The sequence below is a fragment of the Chanos chanos genome, chromosome 2 (assembly GCF_902362185.1).
Source record: "Chanos chanos chromosome 2, fChaCha1.1, whole genome shotgun sequence".
NCBI classification, from domain to species: domain Eukaryota; kingdom Metazoa; phylum Chordata; class Actinopteri; order Gonorynchiformes; family Chanidae; genus Chanos; species Chanos chanos.
In genome coordinates, this window is record NC_044496.1 from 54,413,465 (window position 1) to 54,434,748 (window position 21,284).

General features: G+C 40.0%; 4 protein-coding genes across 4 annotated transcripts; 1 reads left to right on the plus strand and 3 right to left on the minus strand.

The window, feature by feature from the left end:
* Positions 1 to 52: 52 nt before the first annotated feature.
* Positions 53 to 2,320, minus strand: LOC115806201 (forkhead box protein N2-like). Its single transcript, XM_030766976.1, has 4 exons — positions 1,697 to 2,320; positions 1,352 to 1,473; positions 1,134 to 1,189; positions 53 to 357 (listed from the first exon to the last, which is right to left on the minus strand). The coding sequence occupies exons 1-4, from the start codon at positions 2,318 to 2,320 to the stop codon at positions 53 to 55; spliced, it is 1,107 nt and encodes a 368-aa protein (XP_030622836.1).
* A 1,427-nt stretch (positions 2,321 to 3,747) lies between these two features.
* On the minus strand, positions 3,748 to 9,142 carry yif1a (Yip1 interacting factor homolog A (S. cerevisiae)). The gene is made up of 9 exons (XM_030765075.1): positions 9,116 to 9,142; positions 8,737 to 8,779; positions 7,943 to 8,187; positions 7,575 to 7,679; positions 6,979 to 7,057; positions 6,459 to 6,516; positions 4,951 to 5,106; positions 4,639 to 4,732; positions 3,748 to 4,396 (listed from the first exon to the last, which is right to left on the minus strand). Exons 2-9 carry the CDS (start codon positions 8,765 to 8,767, stop codon positions 4,238 to 4,240), a joined length of 927 nt encoding a protein of 308 aa, XP_030620935.1. The 5' UTR covers positions 8,768 to 8,779; positions 9,116 to 9,142; the 3' UTR covers positions 3,748 to 4,237.
* Positions 9,143 to 11,835: 2,693 nt separating this feature from the next.
* Positions 11,836 to 14,644, plus strand: fosl1a (FOS like 1, AP-1 transcription factor subunit a). The gene is made up of 4 exons (XM_030766766.1): positions 11,836 to 11,958; positions 12,390 to 12,650; positions 13,823 to 13,930; positions 14,060 to 14,644. The coding sequence occupies exons 1-4, from the start codon at positions 11,836 to 11,838 to the stop codon at positions 14,642 to 14,644; spliced, it is 1,077 nt and encodes a 358-aa protein (XP_030622626.1).
* A 3,345-nt stretch (positions 14,645 to 17,989) lies between these two features.
* Positions 17,990 to 18,988, minus strand: ccdc85b (coiled-coil domain containing 85B). Its single transcript, XM_030766809.1, has one exon. It carries the CDS (start codon positions 18,795 to 18,797, stop codon positions 18,195 to 18,197), a length of 603 nt encoding a protein of 200 aa, XP_030622669.1. The 5' UTR covers positions 18,798 to 18,988; the 3' UTR covers positions 17,990 to 18,194.
* Between the last annotated feature and the right edge of the window lie 2,296 nt (positions 18,989 to 21,284).

The following is a 21,284-nucleotide window of genomic DNA, read 5'->3' on the forward strand; positions in this document are numbered from 1 at the left end:
TCTCTGTTACGATGTCTGTAGACGGATAACTGATGTGACCTGTTCATAAGAATCAGTGACTGCCCCCTGCAAGATCAAGCAGGGATCCAGCAGCCTCTTGGGCCTCGGCATCCAGCTGAAGGATCTCCACCGTTTCAAGGTCAAGTTCAGTATCCCCGGGGAGGACTAGGTAATGATACTCTTGACCTTGGTAATAATGGAACTCAATGTAACCACTGTCTGCCAATGAGTCTTTCTCTGCTTCTTCTTCGGTCTCCTCCTTGAGTTCCACAGACTCTATGGCAACCAACTCCTCGTGGTCAGTAGTGAAGGGGCAGAACTGGTTTGTGGACAGGGATGAGCCATTGGAAGCAAGGTCTTTAAGAGAGATAAAAGAGATGGGATATTACAAAACACAAATACTGGCAGTGTGAGATAAACACTGGGGCACCTTAGCTTCATTAAATGCCTAAACTCTGATGTATTCTCCATTAAAAGGGGACTTTCTCCTGAGAAGACTTTCAATACCTTTATAGTAACTGAATGAATATAATATCACAAGGCTTTGCTTACAGAAGTGAATTGAACAAGGATGCGATAATGAGTGGATTCATCTTAGTTTTGCAAGTAGTCTCTGAACATGAACATGAACATTTCTGATATATTTTTAAGTGATGGTTTTTGGTGTTGCCCTACAAATGAATGGCCCTGTTCTGTTAAGACGCATACACACTGTTACAGTATGCTCCCATGTGGAGTTACGGCTATTCCTATAGAATAACATCTCCGTGACAAAGGCAGGCGAACTGTGATTTACACTGGCTGAAAATCACTTTACATAAGCCCTGAACTAAAAAAGGCCGACATAAAGAGGCCAGCCACCATGTCTCCGTGTCTGTGGGTTGCCAGGGTAATGCCAGGCTGTTGCCAAGACAACAGCACCCAAACACACAAGCTTTGCAACAGTGGCAAAAATGGAAGCCAGAGCACCAGTAGTAGCAAATTCTTTAGCTTAAGCTGCTTCCATTCACTCTCCTTCTGGTTTTTTTCCCCTGACACGCAACTCCAACTGTTGTAACCGTTAAATCAGCAGATCAAAACCCCGTTGATTACGGCCTTCAAGGAATTAAACCTGCTTAGGAAGGGAAGCTGACCTGAAATCTCCATGGTGTTACCTACAGATGTCTGACCACATTCAGCTGCCTCCAGTCTGTGCCAAAGACATGATTACACAGAGTTATACAAACACTGTTAACGTAAGATAGGTGAAACCATCTTTCAAACGCAAACGGACATGTTTTTTTTTTTTTTTTTTTTGCTCGATGAGATATATCGAAATATATAACCTGTTAATAAGCGAAACCATACTCACAAAATACGGCTGTTCAACAAGTTGCTACTGCTGCTGTGGCAATAGTGTGTTTTCCTGAGCACCTCCAAGAGAGCAGGTCTGTACTCTGGGCACACACACCAAAGAGAACCCTTTCCAACAGACTAAAATACAAAATATTCAAAAGTAGGCAAAAAAAAGACAAAGACATCAGCTTATCTGCTGAAGTAGGTGTAAAAAAAAAAAAAACATCAGCAAAAAATAAAAGAAGACAGGATATCATGTCATTTCATTGTATGGTTTCCAAATAACTTTGCGGTTTCCAGATTAATCAGTTCAAAAAAAAAAAAAGGGAGAGAATCTGCAAGAATCAGAAGTGTGACTCACTTGACTCTTGTCCCGGTGTATCCGCCGGAAGCTCTTACTTAAGGACAGATTGTGCCTCACAGAGTTCCTCCAACCACTAGGGGCTGCTCTGTAGTAGGGAAAGTTATTCACAATCCACTCGTAGATGCCTCTCACAGGGAGCTGCTTCTCTGGGGAATCTTCAATCGCCATGAAAATGAGACTGCTGAAAGAGTAAGGGGGTTTGGAGGGGGACGGAGGGAGACTTGAGGCAGGGACGTTGTCTTGTGGCTCTAACTGGGGCAGTGAAGTGATTTTAGGCAGGGGCTGCAACGGGAGCAAGTTATCCCTCTGATGCAGCCAGCTGAGGCAGGTTAAGTCATCCTCGTTAGAAGGGGTTGAAGGACTCAGGCAGTGAGAGTTTTGACCTCCTGAGAACTGAGGCGTAGACAGTGAGTGAGCCTGGGAGGAGTGAGGGTGCGACTGAGCGGTCTGCTGACAAAAAGCTGGGGTAGAGGGGGAAAGGGAGGTAGGTGAAAGAGGGAGTGAGGAAGGCAGAGCGCAGGAATGCTGAGGAAGCGAAGGAGACAGAGTTAAAACTTTGGAGAGAGTAGCTGGCGAATGTGGCGGCGAGAGGCACGGCAGTGTCTGAGTGTCATCCTCCATCTTTCCTGATGCAGGGCCCAGGCACACCCACCTGCTGACCTGTTGGGATGAACAAATTTATCCCTTCGCTGTGATAAACATGAGTAGACATATTCATGGTCAAATTACGCAAAATCCCGTTTAATTTCTCCCAAGCAATGTCAGTAATGGAGTAGTGGATGACACATAACTCTCTATTTAAGCAAATATTTATATTGTGCCATTTGTGGTGGAAAAAACAGAGCAAAAGTGAGCAAAGTGTTCCAATTCTTTTCAGTTCATGAACGATGTTGTCTGTACGGCACGAACAGCCACATAGCTAGCACTAAGTAAATAATTTAACCGCTAACCAACGGAAACGAGCTCACGACAGACTGTCGCCGGACAAAGGTGCAACTTGAATGACCTAAGGTGCGCAAGCGATGTTAACTGATAAAATACAGTTACATGGAGCTCATTTTATCACTGAACTATAAAATGAAGTCGCATGGCACACATACCTCAGAAAATGGCGCTAGAATATTAAGTTACCTTTTGAACAATTAGCTATGCACTCTTTGTGAACCTCTCAAGTCAGCTCGAAATTTAACTAATAACCTTGTAAAACTTACCTGAACGACAAAATACGTTTGAAAATAAGCAGAGAAAACTCAGCCTATTGTGAAACCATGGAAGTTTATAACGACTGACCAATTAATGTTTGTCAAAACATTATATTCCATCAAAGAGACTGCAGCTCCTCGAATTATCCCCTCTTCGCGTTCAGTCCTTTCCCACGTTTCCATGGTGACCAAAAGGACGCTTTGCAGTCGGCGCTCTGTCTGTGCGACCCCTCCTTAAAGAGACACACTGCCATATCATGATTCCCATTCAGATTTCAATCCCAGAATTTCCTGTAAAAAACGGCGCATGCACCAGTAGCTGTGTACAAGGCATGAACTGTAAACATCAAATGTTATGAACCTGGATACTTACATTAGAGGGAAGAGTTTACTTACCGGTCTATGGTACACATGAACAACAGAAAGATCACGAATTGGTTGTGAAAGGTAACGTTAACGTTACGGGCAAAGTGGTATTTTGACAGGAACCCACACTTAGATAATTCCATGACTTCTCTTACTGCCATTAAAATTATGGAGAGACACGGAGAGACACGTTCTCTCACTTTCCTCTCGCTTACTCTGGACATCCCAGTTTAGCTCAACATAAAATATACGTGACGTGCATGACAGTTGTTTTAAGAGGGATTTGATAAAAAGTAAAACACTACAAATGATTAAAATTTCAAATGACTGAATTTATTTTACTACAAAAAGCACACTGCTGAGATTCATGCACAGATAAATAAAAAACAAGGGGATATCGGTTTTAAGGACAATGAATTTACCTCATTTTCATAGCACACAAAAACACACAAGAGGTGCAAGTTCAGGTTTTCAAAAAAAAAAAAAAAGTTGACTTTTTTTTTTTTTTTTAATGTTTAAATGAACATTATTACTTAGTCATTGTTTTGTTTGTGATCGCACCTTAAAGCAGATTTCAGTCACCACAACAACAGAATTGTCAATTTCATCTCTTCAGCTGCTTTAATGCAAGTCTTCGCCTCCTTAGCCAGAGTGAATATTCAACAGACACAAAAAAACAAACCAAACCCAAAAAAAAAAAAAAAACGTATTGGAATTTTTGGTGTTGCAGACTACCGTTTTAAGAGAAAGTCATTCTTCCAGAACATGGCTATGTCGTACAATCTTCTGCAAAGTTCTGCCAGAGAGCTTTCAGGCACCAAGTCGATCAAATCACGGTCAAAACTCACAGGCCTCGTTTTTTTTTCTGTCATAATGGCCAGAAGATGCCCAGATAAGGGAGCCGGGAACTTTTTATCACAAGGTTAACAGTTCTATGGCAACAGACCTAGAGTGAACACTTCTCTCCAAATCATCTGACCAAGTGGGAAGTGAGCCAGTAAATGATAATTGGCTGAAAGGCTGCGGAAGCCACGGTGATGTACAGGCGGAGGCGGGGCTTGGTGGCTGCTCCTGCACCCATTGGGTCAGCCGAGTATGAGGACAGGATCTTCATCTTGAGAGAACGGACCTGAAAAACAAAATATTAACAACAATAACGTAGACTGCATTTATGTCCTGTTTCCTCCATTTATGTCTGTATAGTAATAGCTTTGCAATTTCTTTATACAGTGATAGCTTTTAATTTCTTCTCTTTCAAAAGGGAAAAAAAATCAAAAGGCTTTTAATACTGAAGAGTGCATCACTATAAACGAGAAAATATGAACATTAAAAACATTAAAAATAGTGTGTAGAAATTAGCGCAACACTCACAATGAAAAACATGAGAGCACAAGATGACCAGGCAAGAACAACAAAGTATCCATCACTTCCAAAGAGCAGCCCGGCCAGCACAGTGAAGATCATCCTAAACACAAACTGCTATTAATACATCACAGAGGAGCAGCAAGCATCCTTAAACATTCATGAAAACTCATTTAGTGTGCGTAAATCATTGTATATACAACTATCTGCAAAAATAAAGAAAGAAAGAAAGAAAGAAAGAAAGAAAGATGTTATTCTTAGAATAATAATATATCTGAGAATAAATGTTCTTATGCTTAGAATTTAAACCTTGATCTTTACCCCACATATTTGTATCCACTGTAGGCCAGTAGGTCAAAGGTTGAGAGGTCAGAGTGCACTGTTAGAAGGTAGAGACTTAGCAACATAACAAGAACCTCAATGATAACCCACACTAGGGCGGTGCTGGCACACAATCCCAATACTTCTGGGCTGAACCTGCCATTGGAGGGAATTAAAAAAAACCACAGAGTTAGTGATTAATACTTTTCTGCTCTTCTTCTCTGCTACATGAGTTTCACACCTCTTGAAATTCACTGGGTGTGGCGTAGAGCAAATCCTTCCTGCGCTTTTGCAAAGTTTAGTTGTTAACATTCAGAATCCCTTAACACTGAGGCAGACACGTCACTGCACACCCAGCAGAGACGGCGATATGTCAGAAACCATTTCTAAAGTATTCATCAGCACTCAAATCCATCAGGTCAATATGCATGAAACGATATGAATGAGTTGGTTACATCAGTGAGGGAGTTCCCTGTTGACATAGGCCATCTTCAGTCTATCAAAACGCTGTTCCAAAGATACATCAGCCTAACAATTTGGCTGAGTGCCCAAAACAGTTTGGGGCTGGGTTTCCAGACACAGCTCAAATCTAATTATAGACTTACAAAGGATTTTCAATTTAGAATCTCCATTCACAGTGAAAATCAGTCCACAAACAAACTAAATTTTTGTACAGAAAATATCCACACTAACACATTGTAAATTTTCTGCAGCAGGGATTACAACCTTCACTGCTTTCGGAATAGCAACTATTCGAAAGCAAATACCAGGGGGCCAAATATCACTCAGTCATTTTAACAATACAGTTCTTAAGATTAGTAACAAATAAAACATGTGTCTTTAGGTTTTCTTATTTTTCAAGCCCTGAATATAACAGTCTAGGGAGTGAATAAATTGAAGAATAATGAAAAACAAAACAGGTAAAATTTGAACTAAAATGTTGAAAATTGCTGATAAGACAGAATTCACAATGGAACCATCTTATTTTACAGCAATGACTCACTCACTATACATTATGTCACTGAAGCTTGCAGATAAATAATCAATTTTCCATTAAAGGATATCTACATTAATATTTTAAGACTTGCTAAATGTTTCTAGCTTCTGCCACAAACTATAGTTCTATATCCTTTAAATTAGCAATGAAGCTGGTTATTTGCTACTGAATGAGTAAATATTTACAAAAACATGCTTGCTGACTATTGGACTGCTGACTACATTTTGTGTGGCGTGATATGATTAAATTACAAACAGCTGTCACCATATAGAAATAATGACTACTGAATGATAAGAATTAAATACTGGAGAATGATATGTGATTAAATCCTAAAATCATCATGAGATTTTCATTTGAAAAGTACTTCGGTAACAGTGACATTTGCCACTGGTCTGGAAGTAATTCAGAATAGCACGCCAACATGCAGGTCAGTTTATTATGTTTGTACTACTTGGTATGGAATGGAGCTGATGCATTCTCAAAGCTGGAAATATACTCAAACTGAAAGTACCTTTTCTGGATTCCCAAAGCCATTCCAGCCAACAAAATGTAGGTAATGAAGGCCATTGCTAAAAGGAAATGACAAAGACAGAGGAACATTATGATGGGGAAAACATTGCTCAAGTTTCAGTATTAGGCTGATTTAAGCATCAGGCCTAGTACTAGAGGGGTCTAATTGGGAGCTGTATAACCAATAGGAATGTTGGTTAGCTGCTCTCATGTTGGACAGCTTTGACTTTTGGCTTAAACCAACTAACTTAATTAAGAAATCCTGCTTCATGGAATTCCTGTGCTGGAACTGAGGAATTCTGAACAAAGATTCTCAACTCAAAACGTGGCTTGAACTAGAACTGGTCTTATGCTTTGCCCATCATCGTCTACTGCACTCACTAAATGCTAACTGTGTCACATTTGTTGCTCTAATGGGAACAGTGGCAAAAAGAAATGCAGTTTAACTGATTACACCAAATATTAAATCAAGACAAACCCATAAGTGAAAAGTTCTAGTTTTGAAAACGAATGCTACTCACTGGGTATGTAAAGATCTGGTGCATTGACATCATGTCGAGGTGTGAGAGGTGTGTCTCTATGGTAACGTACTTCCCAGTCCTGAAAACATCACAATGAAATAAATCAAAGCACAAAAAAACAAAGCAAAACAAAACAATAAAACAAAGAGTCGGTCCTTCATACTTATCTAGTCTAAGCATATTCTGTGGAGTAAAGTCTGACATAAGTACTGTAGTCAAATCTGAAGAATACGCAAGATAGAGCTTTCTCATTACTTGATAACAGGATGGGCTTATCTAGAAATACGCAAGACGAATGTGAGTGATGTTCATTAACACTGATAACAATAAAACAAAAAAAGCTTTTAGTACGTCCTGTGTCTCTGAACAGTCGCTTAGCTGCATTTTCCAAAGATGCTGTGATTACATGCCATCTAAGAGAATTACCATACAGCCGGCAGGAACTGAGTCCATAATATGTACTGCAGAAGAACATGACAAACACACCATGCAACAATAGTTGGGCCTTGAATGGCTGCTGATAACTGCCCTGACTGAGCCTCATAAACACTTGGTGGGCGAGACTTTTTCTTTAATGCTGCCGTGTCCAAGATTACCTGATGTGTGTAAGGGAACATAAGCAGCATCAGTTTCTTCAAAACATATTTGGTGTCAACGGCAAAGAAATACTTCAACTTGTTCACCGACACAAATCGGCTAAGCTGCAAGAACAAAAGAGAGTGACATTACCATCAAAGCCTTAAGTTAACTCTTCACTTAGAGAGTTACAGATGCAGAGAACAAATGCTTCGTGTAGTCATTCCATATCTTCACCTAACCATCAAAGAAAAACAGACTAAACTTTGAATTCTATATGTCAATTCAATTTTGACATCCTTTGATCCATAACTCTCTCTTTCACCATCTCTTTCCTTCCTAAAAATGTCAGTACTGTGTACTCCATATCGACTTTGACACTGCTCACCTCCTTGTTCACCATATCTTTGCCCTGATTGGCTAGAGAAGAGCCGTACATCATGGCTGCATTAGCCATGGGATCTGCAAAGAGGTCGTTCACGTTTCCTGGTCCTGGGCCTCCGGCTGGACCTCCAGTCATGTTATAGCCTGAATTATAGTAGCCCTGGTTAGCCATGGATGGTGAAGCAGAACTGGTATCGTCAAAGAGAAGGGGGTCTCCAGTGGGAGGAGCTGCCCGAGCTCTGGATTTTGCTGCAGAGTAGAAATGGAAGTATGTCAAAAAACAAAAAACAAAAAAAAAACCATGTGGCAACTATCACTGTTGCTGATGTAGAAGAGGAAATATGTGCAATTATAACAAAGCAAAACAAAAATGCAAATCGGTTTGGGAGCAACTTTTTTGAATGCCATCACCCTAAGTTAACACGTCAGCGACAAGTGACCATCCAGCAGGCACGCTCTGACCTATAGAGTATTCTGAAAAATATATTCATTGGTATGTATAATTCTAAATTCTATATGGCAGAAAAACTGAACAGAATTTTCCACGGAACCTGTGGCTCTTGGAACAAACATCCACATGTTGCTCAAGGATGGGAACGCTGATAATACAAAATCTGCACTCAACAGCAACTTTATTAGTCTTAGATTACTGGCCCCGTGCTCTTTGCCTCCAACACTGCAACTCCTGATAAAGTGATGACGTTTACAATGCTAATTCGACAATCAAGTCTGTACCAAGCTAATGATGTTTAAACAACGAATTGAAGTTAACGTGAAAGGAAAGCATCTGTTACTTACTTGCTCGCTGTCCGTGACGTGGAAAGTCCATTATTTGTGCTGTCTGAAAGGGTGACACAGACGTTTAAATGTTTACCACAGTGATGGAATTTACCTCACAGCGACTGGCTATCTTTTCCTTGCCGTTAAGGCTGCCTGTCTTGCTAATTTATGTAGCTAACCTTGCTAATACAGCTGTGTCTACGTCAGACTAATGCTAAGCTAACAAATAGGCGAAGCTGACAGTTATGAAGATGGCAGGCTGAGAAACACATTCAATAGCCGATAAAAATCGGATCAAAAACGCGGATATCTGAAATAGCTGTGTGACAAATGCAGAAACATCATAATCATTTCAAAATAGTTCATTAAATAAGTTCACAAGGTAATATACACGTACGTATTCTTAAAACAGACAGCTTGCCCCCATCGACAGTTTGTAATTGGCTGATGTAAATGTGCCTGCGTGGCAACGTCGTCAAGTGCATGATTTGTATTGGTCAAACATCAAATTCCACAGGAAATTCAGAATGCTGATTGGTTTGTACACAAGTCATTCAAACGCCCCATTGCGTGTTTGCGGCACGCAACTAAGGTTCCGATTAAGTTACTATATGACATAAAATATGTATACCAGATTTTTTATTTTAACGGAAATAAATTAAGTGTAACAAACATTTGCTGTATGTAAAAACGGACATTTCAAAAATGTTTCGCCATAAAATGATTAGGATTTGAGTAGTTTTAAGGGAAAGTTTATTTATTGTGTTAGGGCAGTTGTTTTCAGAAATGCCTGAAAAACGTGTTCATCCGTACTGTCTAATGGAAAAGAAAATCACAACTAAGAGGGTCAGTTTCGAATTTAATTGGCAAACCGATTACTGAATTTATTGTCTTGCAATGTTTACAAGAACTCTTTTAAAGAAGATTAATGCCACATCACCATTTCTTTTCAATAAAAGTGTAGAAAGGATGAGGTTTCAAATATTACAGTAATTACTTTTATCACAGTTCCTTAAGAACAGGCAGGCACTTCAGAAATGTGATATTTGTCATAACGGTATTATTACTATTGGATGAGCATGTCATGCAAGAAGTCTCATTCTTTCTCAAAGCAAAATAAATAGAAAAACAATGTAATTCCATTTATACAGAATTCAGTCTTAAAATCTCACACTGTAGTACACCAAGTAATACAGGGGCACAAAAGAAGGTCATAAAGCCAGAAAAATCTGGACCATGGGTAATTAAGAATGTTCCATCTGGGTGTGTACAGAAAGAGGAAACACGATGTTTTATACACGTGAGAATCCAATACCTTTGAATTCACACGTCAGCAGTTTGTATCAGCACCATGCCCTCAGGTGAATTGGCGTGTTCAGTCTCACGAGGATGGAGGCAGGATGGTAAGCATGCTAAGGCATGCCTCAGAGAAAGCTGAAATGGGTGTGTCATCTCAGCATTCCATAGGAATTAGGTCATGTTCACATTTTGACGCCGCACTGTGAAACAAACAAACACTTGTGAAACTACAAACAAAACTGGTACATTCTGGATCTTTTTTGAAAGTACTACACTTACACTTATAAATAATCACTCTGTTGAAAAACAAAGATAGATAGATAGACAGATAGACAGATAGATAGATACGGTCATTAGAGAGAAGAGTATCCATAAAAGAGTGGCCCATCTGACCCAACAGGGAAAAGCTGCAGGTGGAAAAACGTCTAATTTTTCTCTACCATAATTCTGGGTCACCTCACTCCAGCATCATCCATACAACTATTGTTAAAAAAATCATTGAAACTGAGAAAAAAGGTGACAACTTTCAACAGGATTTTTTTTTCTAACCCACAATAAAACAGGCTAGATGGCAGCTGCTGGTCCTAACAGTAGATTGTTCTGTTTCTCAGGACAAGATTGATGAGTCAGATGAGTCAGAATGCTGTCCATAGTGTGCGCCAAGTTCAGAACCAATGAGTGAGTGAGAAACAGTTGTTCATGATCATTCATTACTGTAGAGCAAAGTTGGAGCAAGATACTGCACTGCATGAAACTTCTCTGGTTTATCTAAATCAACGCAAAACCAAACTAAAACCTAATTACGATCTACACCCTCTTCCTCAGCATCATCCTTAACTAACTTGTCTGTCCATTGACTTCATTGACTTTCTTGGCATGAAATGATCCAGTAACCCCCCCCCCCCTCCTCCCTTTGGCATGCTTTACTAAAAAGTGAAAGCAGATGGTAATACTAGTACAGAATCCTGTCTCGTGCCCGTTAGCTGAGTCATAGCCCTACAGCGTATAACTCAGCTTTAACCTCCAGTGATGTGGTCCTGACGACAGAGTGTGCCAAAACCTCAGTAAAATATATCCAACGTCCTTATTACAAGATTACCACAGCTATTCGAGCCCCTGTTCATCAATGCATCTGCAGCTTTTTGTTTTAACCTAAGACAAGCGATCTCTCCTAAAAACATTTTTGATATATTTATGAAGAAAAATAACAAAAAGACATCACTAACGGGAGAGCAGCAGCAGCATTTAAGTCCATGTACTCTTGCAAATTCAGTCTTTTAAATGAATTCGATAAATAAATGGTAAATAAATTTGCTAGAGATCCATGAGAGAGATGAGTGTAGCTTTACATAAGTCATCTGAGAGAAAAAAGGGATTCCCGGAAAATTCTAAATATGGTCATATACGTCACATACATGTGATCAGTAGTAAGCCAAGTGGCTGGCAGCACCATTTCCCGTAAACTGGGAGGGGCGAGAAGAATGCTGTAATTGTATTTATAACCCCACGACCACTCTATAATTTCAGTCTAGTCAAAATACTCGCTCGTGATATGAGTCATTACATCGCTCTTTTTATTCTTATTCAAAACTTGTCGGTTATTTAACAACTCGATTTTAGATTGTTATTTCCTTATTCCCCCGGCAAATCATTGGTGGATTCGGCCATTTTCCCGCAATAAGGTGGAATTTTGACTTGCCTTCGGAATACAGCGACTGAAGTTCAACTGCCATCAGGTGTTGTTTCGGAGTTTCTCTGCTTGTCGGTTGGACAGTCTGTCAGTCCGTTTCTCTTTTGAGTTCTGAAGAATCAGCACACATGTATCGAAACTACGGGAGTCTTGGTAGAGGAACTGATCAAACCTTCACAGGAATCGATACTGGGTCAAGTTCGAACCCCACAACTATCTCTACTGGTACTGTAACCACCCAACAGCAACAGGTAAGCTGTAGCCTACTTTATAATGTCGGCGAGTTTTCCAAGAGATAATGGCAGTGTTATAAATAGAATATAAGTGAATTTTAGCTTAACGATTTTGATTGTGACCCCCGTCATAGTAATAATAAAGTTGTAATGATGACTCAGTGAAACGTACTGTGTCTTGCTTGTTAGTGAATAATTACACCCATATCTGGACCCGTTTTCAAAGCTTCTTTACACTGTGTTCAGTTGTTGCTTGTTAGATATTGTCATATCTAAATAGAACTCTCCAGAAAAAAATAATACAAATGCAAAAGAACTTTCTGCCACATCATTATATATTTAAACTCATGCCTAATGATCTGTGGTATTTTTGGTGCCATCACTGAAAAATTAATCTTAAACAAAATTTAGAGTTGACATTTTGCCCTGTCCCCATTTGTCATTCTTAGCAGAAATATTCCATGGCAGGGGCCAGTCAGTTTGTACCAAGTCTAAATGCCATCACTTCCAATCAAGAACTTCAGTGGCTGGTCCAACCTTCTCTTCTGGCCACCCCTGGACCTTCAAGGTCTCCTCGACCCCCTTACCCACTACCCCCGAGGATTGGATCCATGAACCCAAACCCTACCCATGGACATCTCCTTCGCCCAGGGGTCATCAGAGCAGCGTCGGGTTCTGGAAGCTCAACGCGACGCAGAAATGACGAACACGTAAGATCATGTCAATTCACACCAATCTACATACTATTACACTCACATTGTGATATTTCAGAATGATAGGTTTTTGTCAGAACTGAGGCGCAAAACAGCCTTTGATGGTACTGTGACTGATTTACAAACAGTTCCTAAATTAACATCTCCCACATTTACCACACCAGATCCAAACTCTTGGGCTACTTTTAGGAATGTTGGGCAAGCGGCAGTTTCCAGTGTTTGAAAAATAATACGGATGTAGAATCAGATGCCTGGGCAGTGCCTCAGTCATGTGTAATATCCTGTAGTGAGCGCAAGACTTCTGTGTCATGGCTGCCCGAGTTAAGCTGTGATATCACAGAAGGTGTGGTATAGGAGAGGCCCTGTGGTGTTAGTAGAGGCAAAACTCTGAGGAATCAGACACACCATGCCTTTGGCTTGAGAAGATTTAAAGATTTGTAGAGCACCGTCCTGAACTGTTTTGCTGTAGTGCTTTGTCATATGGGCTGTGTCTTATTTTTTCCCTGCTGTGTGGTAGTTTACTAAAACACATGCTTGAGCCTAAAAAGTACAGCCTGTCTATACAATAACACGCCTCGCATTGTCAGAATGAAACTGATAAGGTTTTGTAAACATAAAGAAAAAAAAAAAAATTTAATGTTAATTCAAGACAACCTTTTTGAGTCATGCTCTCTTGTCTGGGGTAAGGTGGTGAAATTTCATGATGTGAAATAATGGCACAGGAAATAGGATATCATGTGACTCATTGGGGCGAATCATATGACTCAGACCTGAGTCACCAAGGGGTCTGCTCATGATTCATTGAAATAAGAGTCGTAAATTGTATAGAATGTACAGAGACAGAGAATGACAGGGAGAGCGAGAGAAAGAGAGTATGAATCCAATCAAGTACTGAAAGGGGTCCAACGGGAGCAATTACAGAAATTGGGCAGATGGAGCTACGGACCTGAACACAGTTGCTGTGTGTCAGAGATTTAAAAATGCAGTAACAGACCTCATACTGTAGATGGCAGCATTGTTTCAGCTCACGATTGGCTCAACACTCCTCTCAAAGCTCAAGTGCATCGAAGTGCTATTTCTTACAAGTGATATGTCGCTATTTTCAATATTTAATTTTTTGACGAAAGCAAAAAAAATAACAATTTCCTCCTCTTTATTTTATTTTGCAGCTGTCCCCTGAAGAACTTGAGAGGCGCAGAATCCGTAGGGAGCGAAACAAAATGGCCGCAGCTAAATGCAGGAACCGCCGACGTGAGCTAACCGAGACCCTGCAAAGCGTAAGTTCAATCATCTCACGCGCGACACATAAACATTCTTCTTCACCAGTCTCTCTCTTAAGTGGCTGGAAACTTCAGGGCCTTAATGCCATTGGTAAATTTTAAACTAAATATTTATCTCTCTCTCAGGAGACGGACCAGTTAGAGGATGAAAAGTCACGTCTTCAGAAGGAGATTGCTGACTTAGAGAAGCAAAAAGAGAAGCTTGAACTGGTTCTTGAGGCCCACCGACCCATTTGCAAAGTCCAGGACTCTGACTCTGATTCTGAATCCAGTACAGACCTTCCCACCCTGAGCAGCATTAAGATCGAGCCTGTGGATTCTGAGCTGCCTGGTCCATCCACAAAGTTTCAGGCCAAAGGCGAGAAACCCAAGCCTAAAATCACAATCCCGCCCGTGCCTCCAACTTCCTCCAGTGGCATTGCTCCTTTGGATTCCGAGTCTCTTCACACTCCCATCCTCATCTCCACCCCTTCGCTCACTCCTTTCACGGCTAGCTTGGTCTTCACCTATCCCTCCGGTTCTCTGGACACTAGTTCTGGCATTTCGTCTCAACACCTTGGTACCTCTGCTTCCACTTCAGCGTCTGCCCTACATGGTGTGTCCCCGCAGGCCCGAAATCAAGAGCCTTGTGGTATTGCCCATCGCCGTAGCAGCAGCAGCGGGGACCAGTCAGATCATTCGCTCAACTCTCCAACTGTCTTGACCTTATAAATGACAGGTTCTGCCATCGAGTGAGGGGAATGGTTTAGAACTTTGAAATAATAATAATGATAATAATAATAATGATAATGGTAACGATGATGAGGAATGTTATATGAATACACTTTATAAACTTTCTTTTTAAAATATATCTTTACATTATTAATGTGAGCACTAACTTACACTACAGGCTGATTAATGGACAGATAGATAAATGTGCAGTTGACGGAGAAGAGAACTTAAATTTGAGTAGATTTTCATAAGATCAAACCATTGCAAGCACTGCATTATTATTATTACCATATTTATTAGAACATTACTAGCTCAAGTATTAGCCTGCTATATAATTTAACATTTGTTACACTTATAATATATCTTCTATATATTATGCATTACGAAGCTGTGGAGTCTGTTTTTTTATGGCAAATGATATAATTAAGCAGTATTTGCTTTCTATCTGAGGGGCTGAAAGATTGCAGGATATACTGTATACTGTCACTTCATGAATTTCTGCAGTATCCTTAATAAGCAGAAAATAATCATTTCAACTAATGTTCATACATTAAAAAAACCCATTATATTATTATACATTATGTTGTTATATTATCTGACAATGTTGCATCACTCAGTGTGAATACCTATTTAATTAAAGATAAAAAAAACAACTAATAAACGACCTTTGGCAGTGCAGCTCACTATGACAGAATGCTAGCTATGTACTGTTCACCGTTGTGAGTTGTTCTCAGATTTTTAGGTCAGTAAAAAAATAGTGCAGTAGTAACTTATTCAGAGCTATAGTGTTTACTATTGGTTTTATTTTACTGGATTTACTACTAAGGCTGGACCATTGAAGAAAACAGAGTATTTATTATTGAGAGAAAAATATATATTTTTTGACACTTGTTTTTCACTGAATGATGTTGACTTTTATGACAAAAAGATGTTGCACATTGTACCACATGTGTGACTAATAAAAAAAAAAAAGAAAAATTCAACAAAGAAATTGAGTGTTGTCTGTTGTTATTAAACTCATACAGCTCAATGTCATGGTTTATTTTGATTAATTTTCTCAAAATTATGCAACAAACTATGTGATTTTCAACTTGTGTCTCAAACAGTTGTGTACAAAATGTGACATTCAAATACTTATTTGTTACAAGAAAACTGAACTGAGAATTACTGTTGACATAAACTAAGCCAGAAGGAGACAGTATCTTATGTTAGCATAATACCCAACATGTTTAGTCTGTTTTGAAATGTTTCTTCTGCATTGTCATGTTGCCTGTTGACCACAGTTTAAGCTTCACTTTGATTGGTCCAAGAGGAGGAAAGGAGGAGTTAGTGATCAATTTCCTTTTAGGATGTCCTGATACCAGACAAAGAGAAATCCATCCACTGACTCCCACACGTTACCAACCAGCTGACTTTTTTTCTTTTTTTTTTTTCTTTTTTTTTAGCATGTGCTCCCATTCCCTTGTCCCACAAAAGAAAGTGAATAATAAAACATGCAGGAACACAGTAATTACCAGGAGATCTGCTTAAGCTGGTTTGGTTGGCTCAGCATTAAAAATGAAAGGGAGTTAACATCAGTGGGTGGACAGCAATTCAGATCTGGTGAATTCTGAGCGTTACCTCTGATGACATCGTGAACAACACATTACTGGGTACATTAGAAATGTCAGGAGTGACAAGAAAAAAAAAAAGGAATGAATTTGAGGTGGAGTAAATTATGGTACAAGCAGCTGACTGGACAGACAGAATGAAGTTTAAATGAACTTCGTGACCCTGTTTCTCTCTCACACACAGTCCTGTGTTATGTCTCCAAGCAGAAATGAGATGCTTAGCCAGTGTCCCGCAAGCATATGATTAAGATAATGAAGGGAGAGTTTGTACAGAACGAGCCAATGCACTCATGGCTTTATAAAAGGACCTTCTGTGAGCCCTGCAGTATCTGGGAAAAAAAAAATGTCTGTTCAGAGTCTGACCTTCCTGCTGAGCAAACACTGAGCCAAAAATAAAACAGAATGTTAACGACTTCAGGCTTAAAGGATTCCCAGAGAAATTTTGTAGACATCAATAAGTGTTCACCTATGGGACTGGATATCCGCTGATCAATAAAAGTCAGTCTGTACAGAAACAAATGTGTTTGCTGACAAGCAAAAATAAAAGACATGACATCGTTTGGTGTCTCAGTCAGTGTATTTAAAGCTCTCCTTTGTGAGCATAGCCCTACAATTAAAACCAGCAACAATGCCAATACTCATCAATCAGAGAGAATTCAATTAAAACGAAACTGCAGGCATTAAAATGATACTGAATCATATCATTTATACTAATATGAAAAAAAAACCACATTAATCTAAGATAGTTAACACAAAAACAAAAGTATATGTGGCGTACACATATTACAAAATGAAATAATAATAATAATAATAATAATAATAATAATAATAATAATAATTTCACAAAATCACATACATGTTACTGCATTAACTCTTCCAGTTATCAGTGTATAATTCCAGCAACATGTGGCAAATCCAGTCAAAGCAATTGTTTCATACAAAAAGCTAGGTATAGTACAGCCATGTGCAGGGGGAATCCTAAAATTGGAATCTGAGAGTGAGTGCATCTAGAGTTTTGCTTCCAGTGCAGGGTGTGATGACAGAGAGTGAAGTAGACATTATCAGACCAGGTGTATTAACCACATTCCAGTTACATACTTTTGCCCAATGTGTGATTTTTAGGTAGAATAGTGAATGCCCTCCAAATAAACACTCACTTTCTAGTCTCTAGTTTATGATGTCACAGATACACCATTGTCATTCAGATGAGGACTTCATTTTCATAAATGCATGAGCACAGAACTGTTTTCTTATTAAAATCACCCCTTGTTTTTTAGTCAGTGCTATTTCAATATGATCTCCCAAAGATCAATCTATGGCTCAAATCAAGTTTAAAGTATAAATCTTACAGGATTCATTTTAGCCCTGTCTAGTGCATTACAGAAGATAAAACATCCTGCTATAAATACACTTGTCCAGTGCACTCAGAAAACCGATCGACGTTAGGAGTTTAGTAATTTCCTTTCCTTTTAAGTCAAATAGTCTATTATTTGACATCATCCAATTTCCTGTGCGATCCATTCTCATTCTTATATACATTTAAAAGAGTGGCAAAACTTCCCAGAGAGCTAAGACCAACAAAATAAAAAATAAACACAATTGATTATCAAAGACCTGAATGTCTCTAATAAAAGTGTCCATAAAGCTTGAAGCATTCCTTCTTTTCCCGGCAAAGACTTTCCTGGGTTCCAAGTCCATCCATAAAGGAAAGAGAGCAACCAACACTGAAAAGGGCTCAAGGTACTAGTGGCATGTGTAGCCAATATTGTCCATATTGAAAAGGTAGAACTACTTCATAAAAAGTCTGGACTAATCTAGAGCTAAGTGATAAAACAGCAAGAAATGTAAACCTTTTAGTTCTCTTAAGTCTGTAGACACTGATCAAATCGCTCTGTGTCTCCTTTATGAGAGTGCAGGTGAGTGATGACTCCAATCTTGGGTCAGTCGTCAGGCGAGCACACCAGATGGAGCTGATCCGGGCTCCCCACGCTTCCAGTGCTCGAGCTTCCATCACCAAGGTCCCGGGCCACCATACAAGGCAGATTGAGCTCAGTTGACCCTCCAGGGCTAGAATCGCTTCTGCTGACACATTCCTCCTCAAGCACCAAACAGAGTTCTTTCAGATCTAAATTCTCCTTTACCAAACCGTCTTGCATACGCTCCAAATCAGCAAGCTTCTTCAGATATCCACCCAAATCCTCGCGCATCACTTTGGCGGCGTGATGACCGAATAGTTGCCATTCTCGAGCAAGTTTCTTCACCTTCAATCGGTCGTCGTCAAGAAAACAGCATAAATCACGCAGTTCTTGATTTTCCTCTTGAAGCCGCTGGTTGATTACTTTCAGCTCCCTGATCTCAAGTAGATGTCCCTGCAATTGCTTGTTTACTTCTTTAATGAGTCGCCCGCGTTGTATCAGGGCTGACATCTTTTCTGATTCTTCTTTACGAAGACGACTCACCAGTTCTTCCTTGGAACAAGCGAGTAAATCCTCATCAGACATCTTCGACAACTCACGGCTGAGAATCTCACTATCGCTCCCCATTCTAATGATGAAATTGTTGGTGCGTCGGCTGTCTTCAAAATAGGCTACAAACTCTTTATTCAAATACCACCCGTTGCAGTTATAAGCTCAGAGCTTTACAAGTTGCATATTGAGGAGAGGCTGGTCGTGCTTGCATCATTTAACAGTTTACAGCCAGTAACGACAGGGATACTCAATTTATCTGTGGGTCCCTCACGACTCTCTGCGCTTCCAGGCCTTCATGAAGCATGGGTGCATTTTCCCTTTCTTGTCTTTAGTCGATATGTAATACAGTAGGAAAATAACCTGAGAATGCGCTTTGCATGGTGACCAGCACTGAAGAGATACGTTGTTTCTATCCTTCTTAAAGGCTAGTCGTTGCCAAGCGATTTTGTGTAAAGCAGCCAGCGGTAAAGAGGTATTAAATGATCACTGTTGTGCATCACTCATCCACTTGTGCTTTTTTTTCTGTTGAGAAGGATCACAATGTCCGCTGCTGTCGTTTTACTCTCGCTTCCAATAATCGCATCCGTTTTCTGCCGCCCCAGTGCTCATGACTGTGCTCTGTCGAGAGGTGTCTTTATTCCACCATTTTTGTCCAGAAAACACGTACATCCATCATGGTTTCGACGAACAGGCGTTGTAAACACAAAAATATAAATAAATAATACAGTGAGATAAATGTAGGACAGGCTAGTGGTCGCAAGCTTCGGCTGCAGTTACTTCGCTGAGAATAAAATGATTGAAAATTCGTCTAGGCCCGGTGAAATTTCAAGGACATTTGAATCGCAACTTTACATTTAGCAAGGCTATTCTCAAGGAACGTGTTACAGTTCAACTAGCCTACTTGCGATGGTGGTCGTGAAGGCGGTGATGTTCTCCCCTTTTTTTCCTGGCTCTCCTCCCCCTCTCTCTTCCTCCCCCTGTTCTCTCTGGTTTTCCCTTACCGTATCAGTAGCTTACAGTATCACATGGAAATGTGACATCACTCAGTGAAAATCGCTTAGCTGCATCAGTTTAATTAAAAAAGAATTTGCGTAATTTCGCACATAGCGCAACTGCATGTTGAATATTTCAGTCAAATGAAATACTTATTTGTCTGGAGTTTAAAGGCTTGATGCTTATTTGTGAAACATCCCCATTTGACCTCCCCTCTGTGAGCCCCCCCCCCCCCCCTCCCCTGTCGTCCATCCAGCCGAAAAGCCAGCAACCCGCGTGCACACACACACACACACACACTAACGGAAAGTGTGACAAAAGGCTTTTCTGTCGTTTAAGCCATGGTATTCGACCACATCCTTCCGCTCCGTGCTCCCGCACTATTGTCACCATTAGGCCATAACAATGTAGGGTGTTAACCAGGGGTCGGAGGAGGGCTGCAAGAGCGGGAGTGGAAACAGTGCACTGCGAGGCTGAACGAACAGGAGCGTGAGCTCTGGCCTTTTGAATACAGAGTACCAAACAAAAAGATACTTAACTGTGCCAGTTTTTACTGTTGTAATATTACAGAGAACGTAGACAGAGAGTCTGAGATGGTGGAGAGGCTGAAATGAGGGATTTTGGGGGGGATTTATTTAAATTAATCTGCTCTGGGGGAAACAAGAGAGGGAATGTTCTTGCACAATTTAAAATGAGAGTGTTTTAGAGACTATTAGACTGAAACAGTCACAGTGCCAGCAGCAGAGGTTTAATATACTACATTAACACAGCAAAACTAAAACTTCATACACATGGGCGTGCGCGGCCACTTACACACACACACACACATGCACATTGACCATCTGTGGAAGACATTCCTCTTTTCCTGTGATGAGTTAAGAAAGACAAGCTTGCACAAATTGAAATCAAGGCTTACTTGTACACCCTGCTTAAGATTAGTTCAAGGACGTGAGCCAGTCTCACTGAGGGGGTTTATGGGTGAGCTGAGGACACAGCATTTTACGATTTCTGACTTTTTTTATGTTATGTAAGACTTAAAATGTCATGTCTGGTATAAACTTGGTAGTATTCAGAATGCTTCTATTTATAAGCTCTAAGCACTTACCACTTACATGTTTTCCCCTCTACATTATTTTTATAGCTTAAATGATGATCGTGAATTGGAACAAAATCAGTTGAAAGTACTTTTAAAGTTGATGGTAATCTGGAGGTATATTTTTCAAATTATGGATCAGTTTGCTTTTATACGACCTTTTTAAATTTCCTGAAGAGCCATCAGCCATTGAATGGATTTTCTGTTGACTGATGCATAAAGTTAGTGAAGTCTTCTAAAAATGGGGCAAGCTTCAGCATTGACCAGTGCCATACAAAAATCCAATTCATACTATGAGTGAGTTAAAAACAAACAAACAAAACAACAAACAGCAACAAACACCCCCCCCCCCCCCCCCCCAAAAAAAAACCTAGAGAATAGTAATGACAGTCTTCATAATTTATAAATGCTTCACTAATACATCATGTTGCACTGACAGTAATACTTATCTTACACTAGGGAATTTTTCACAAACG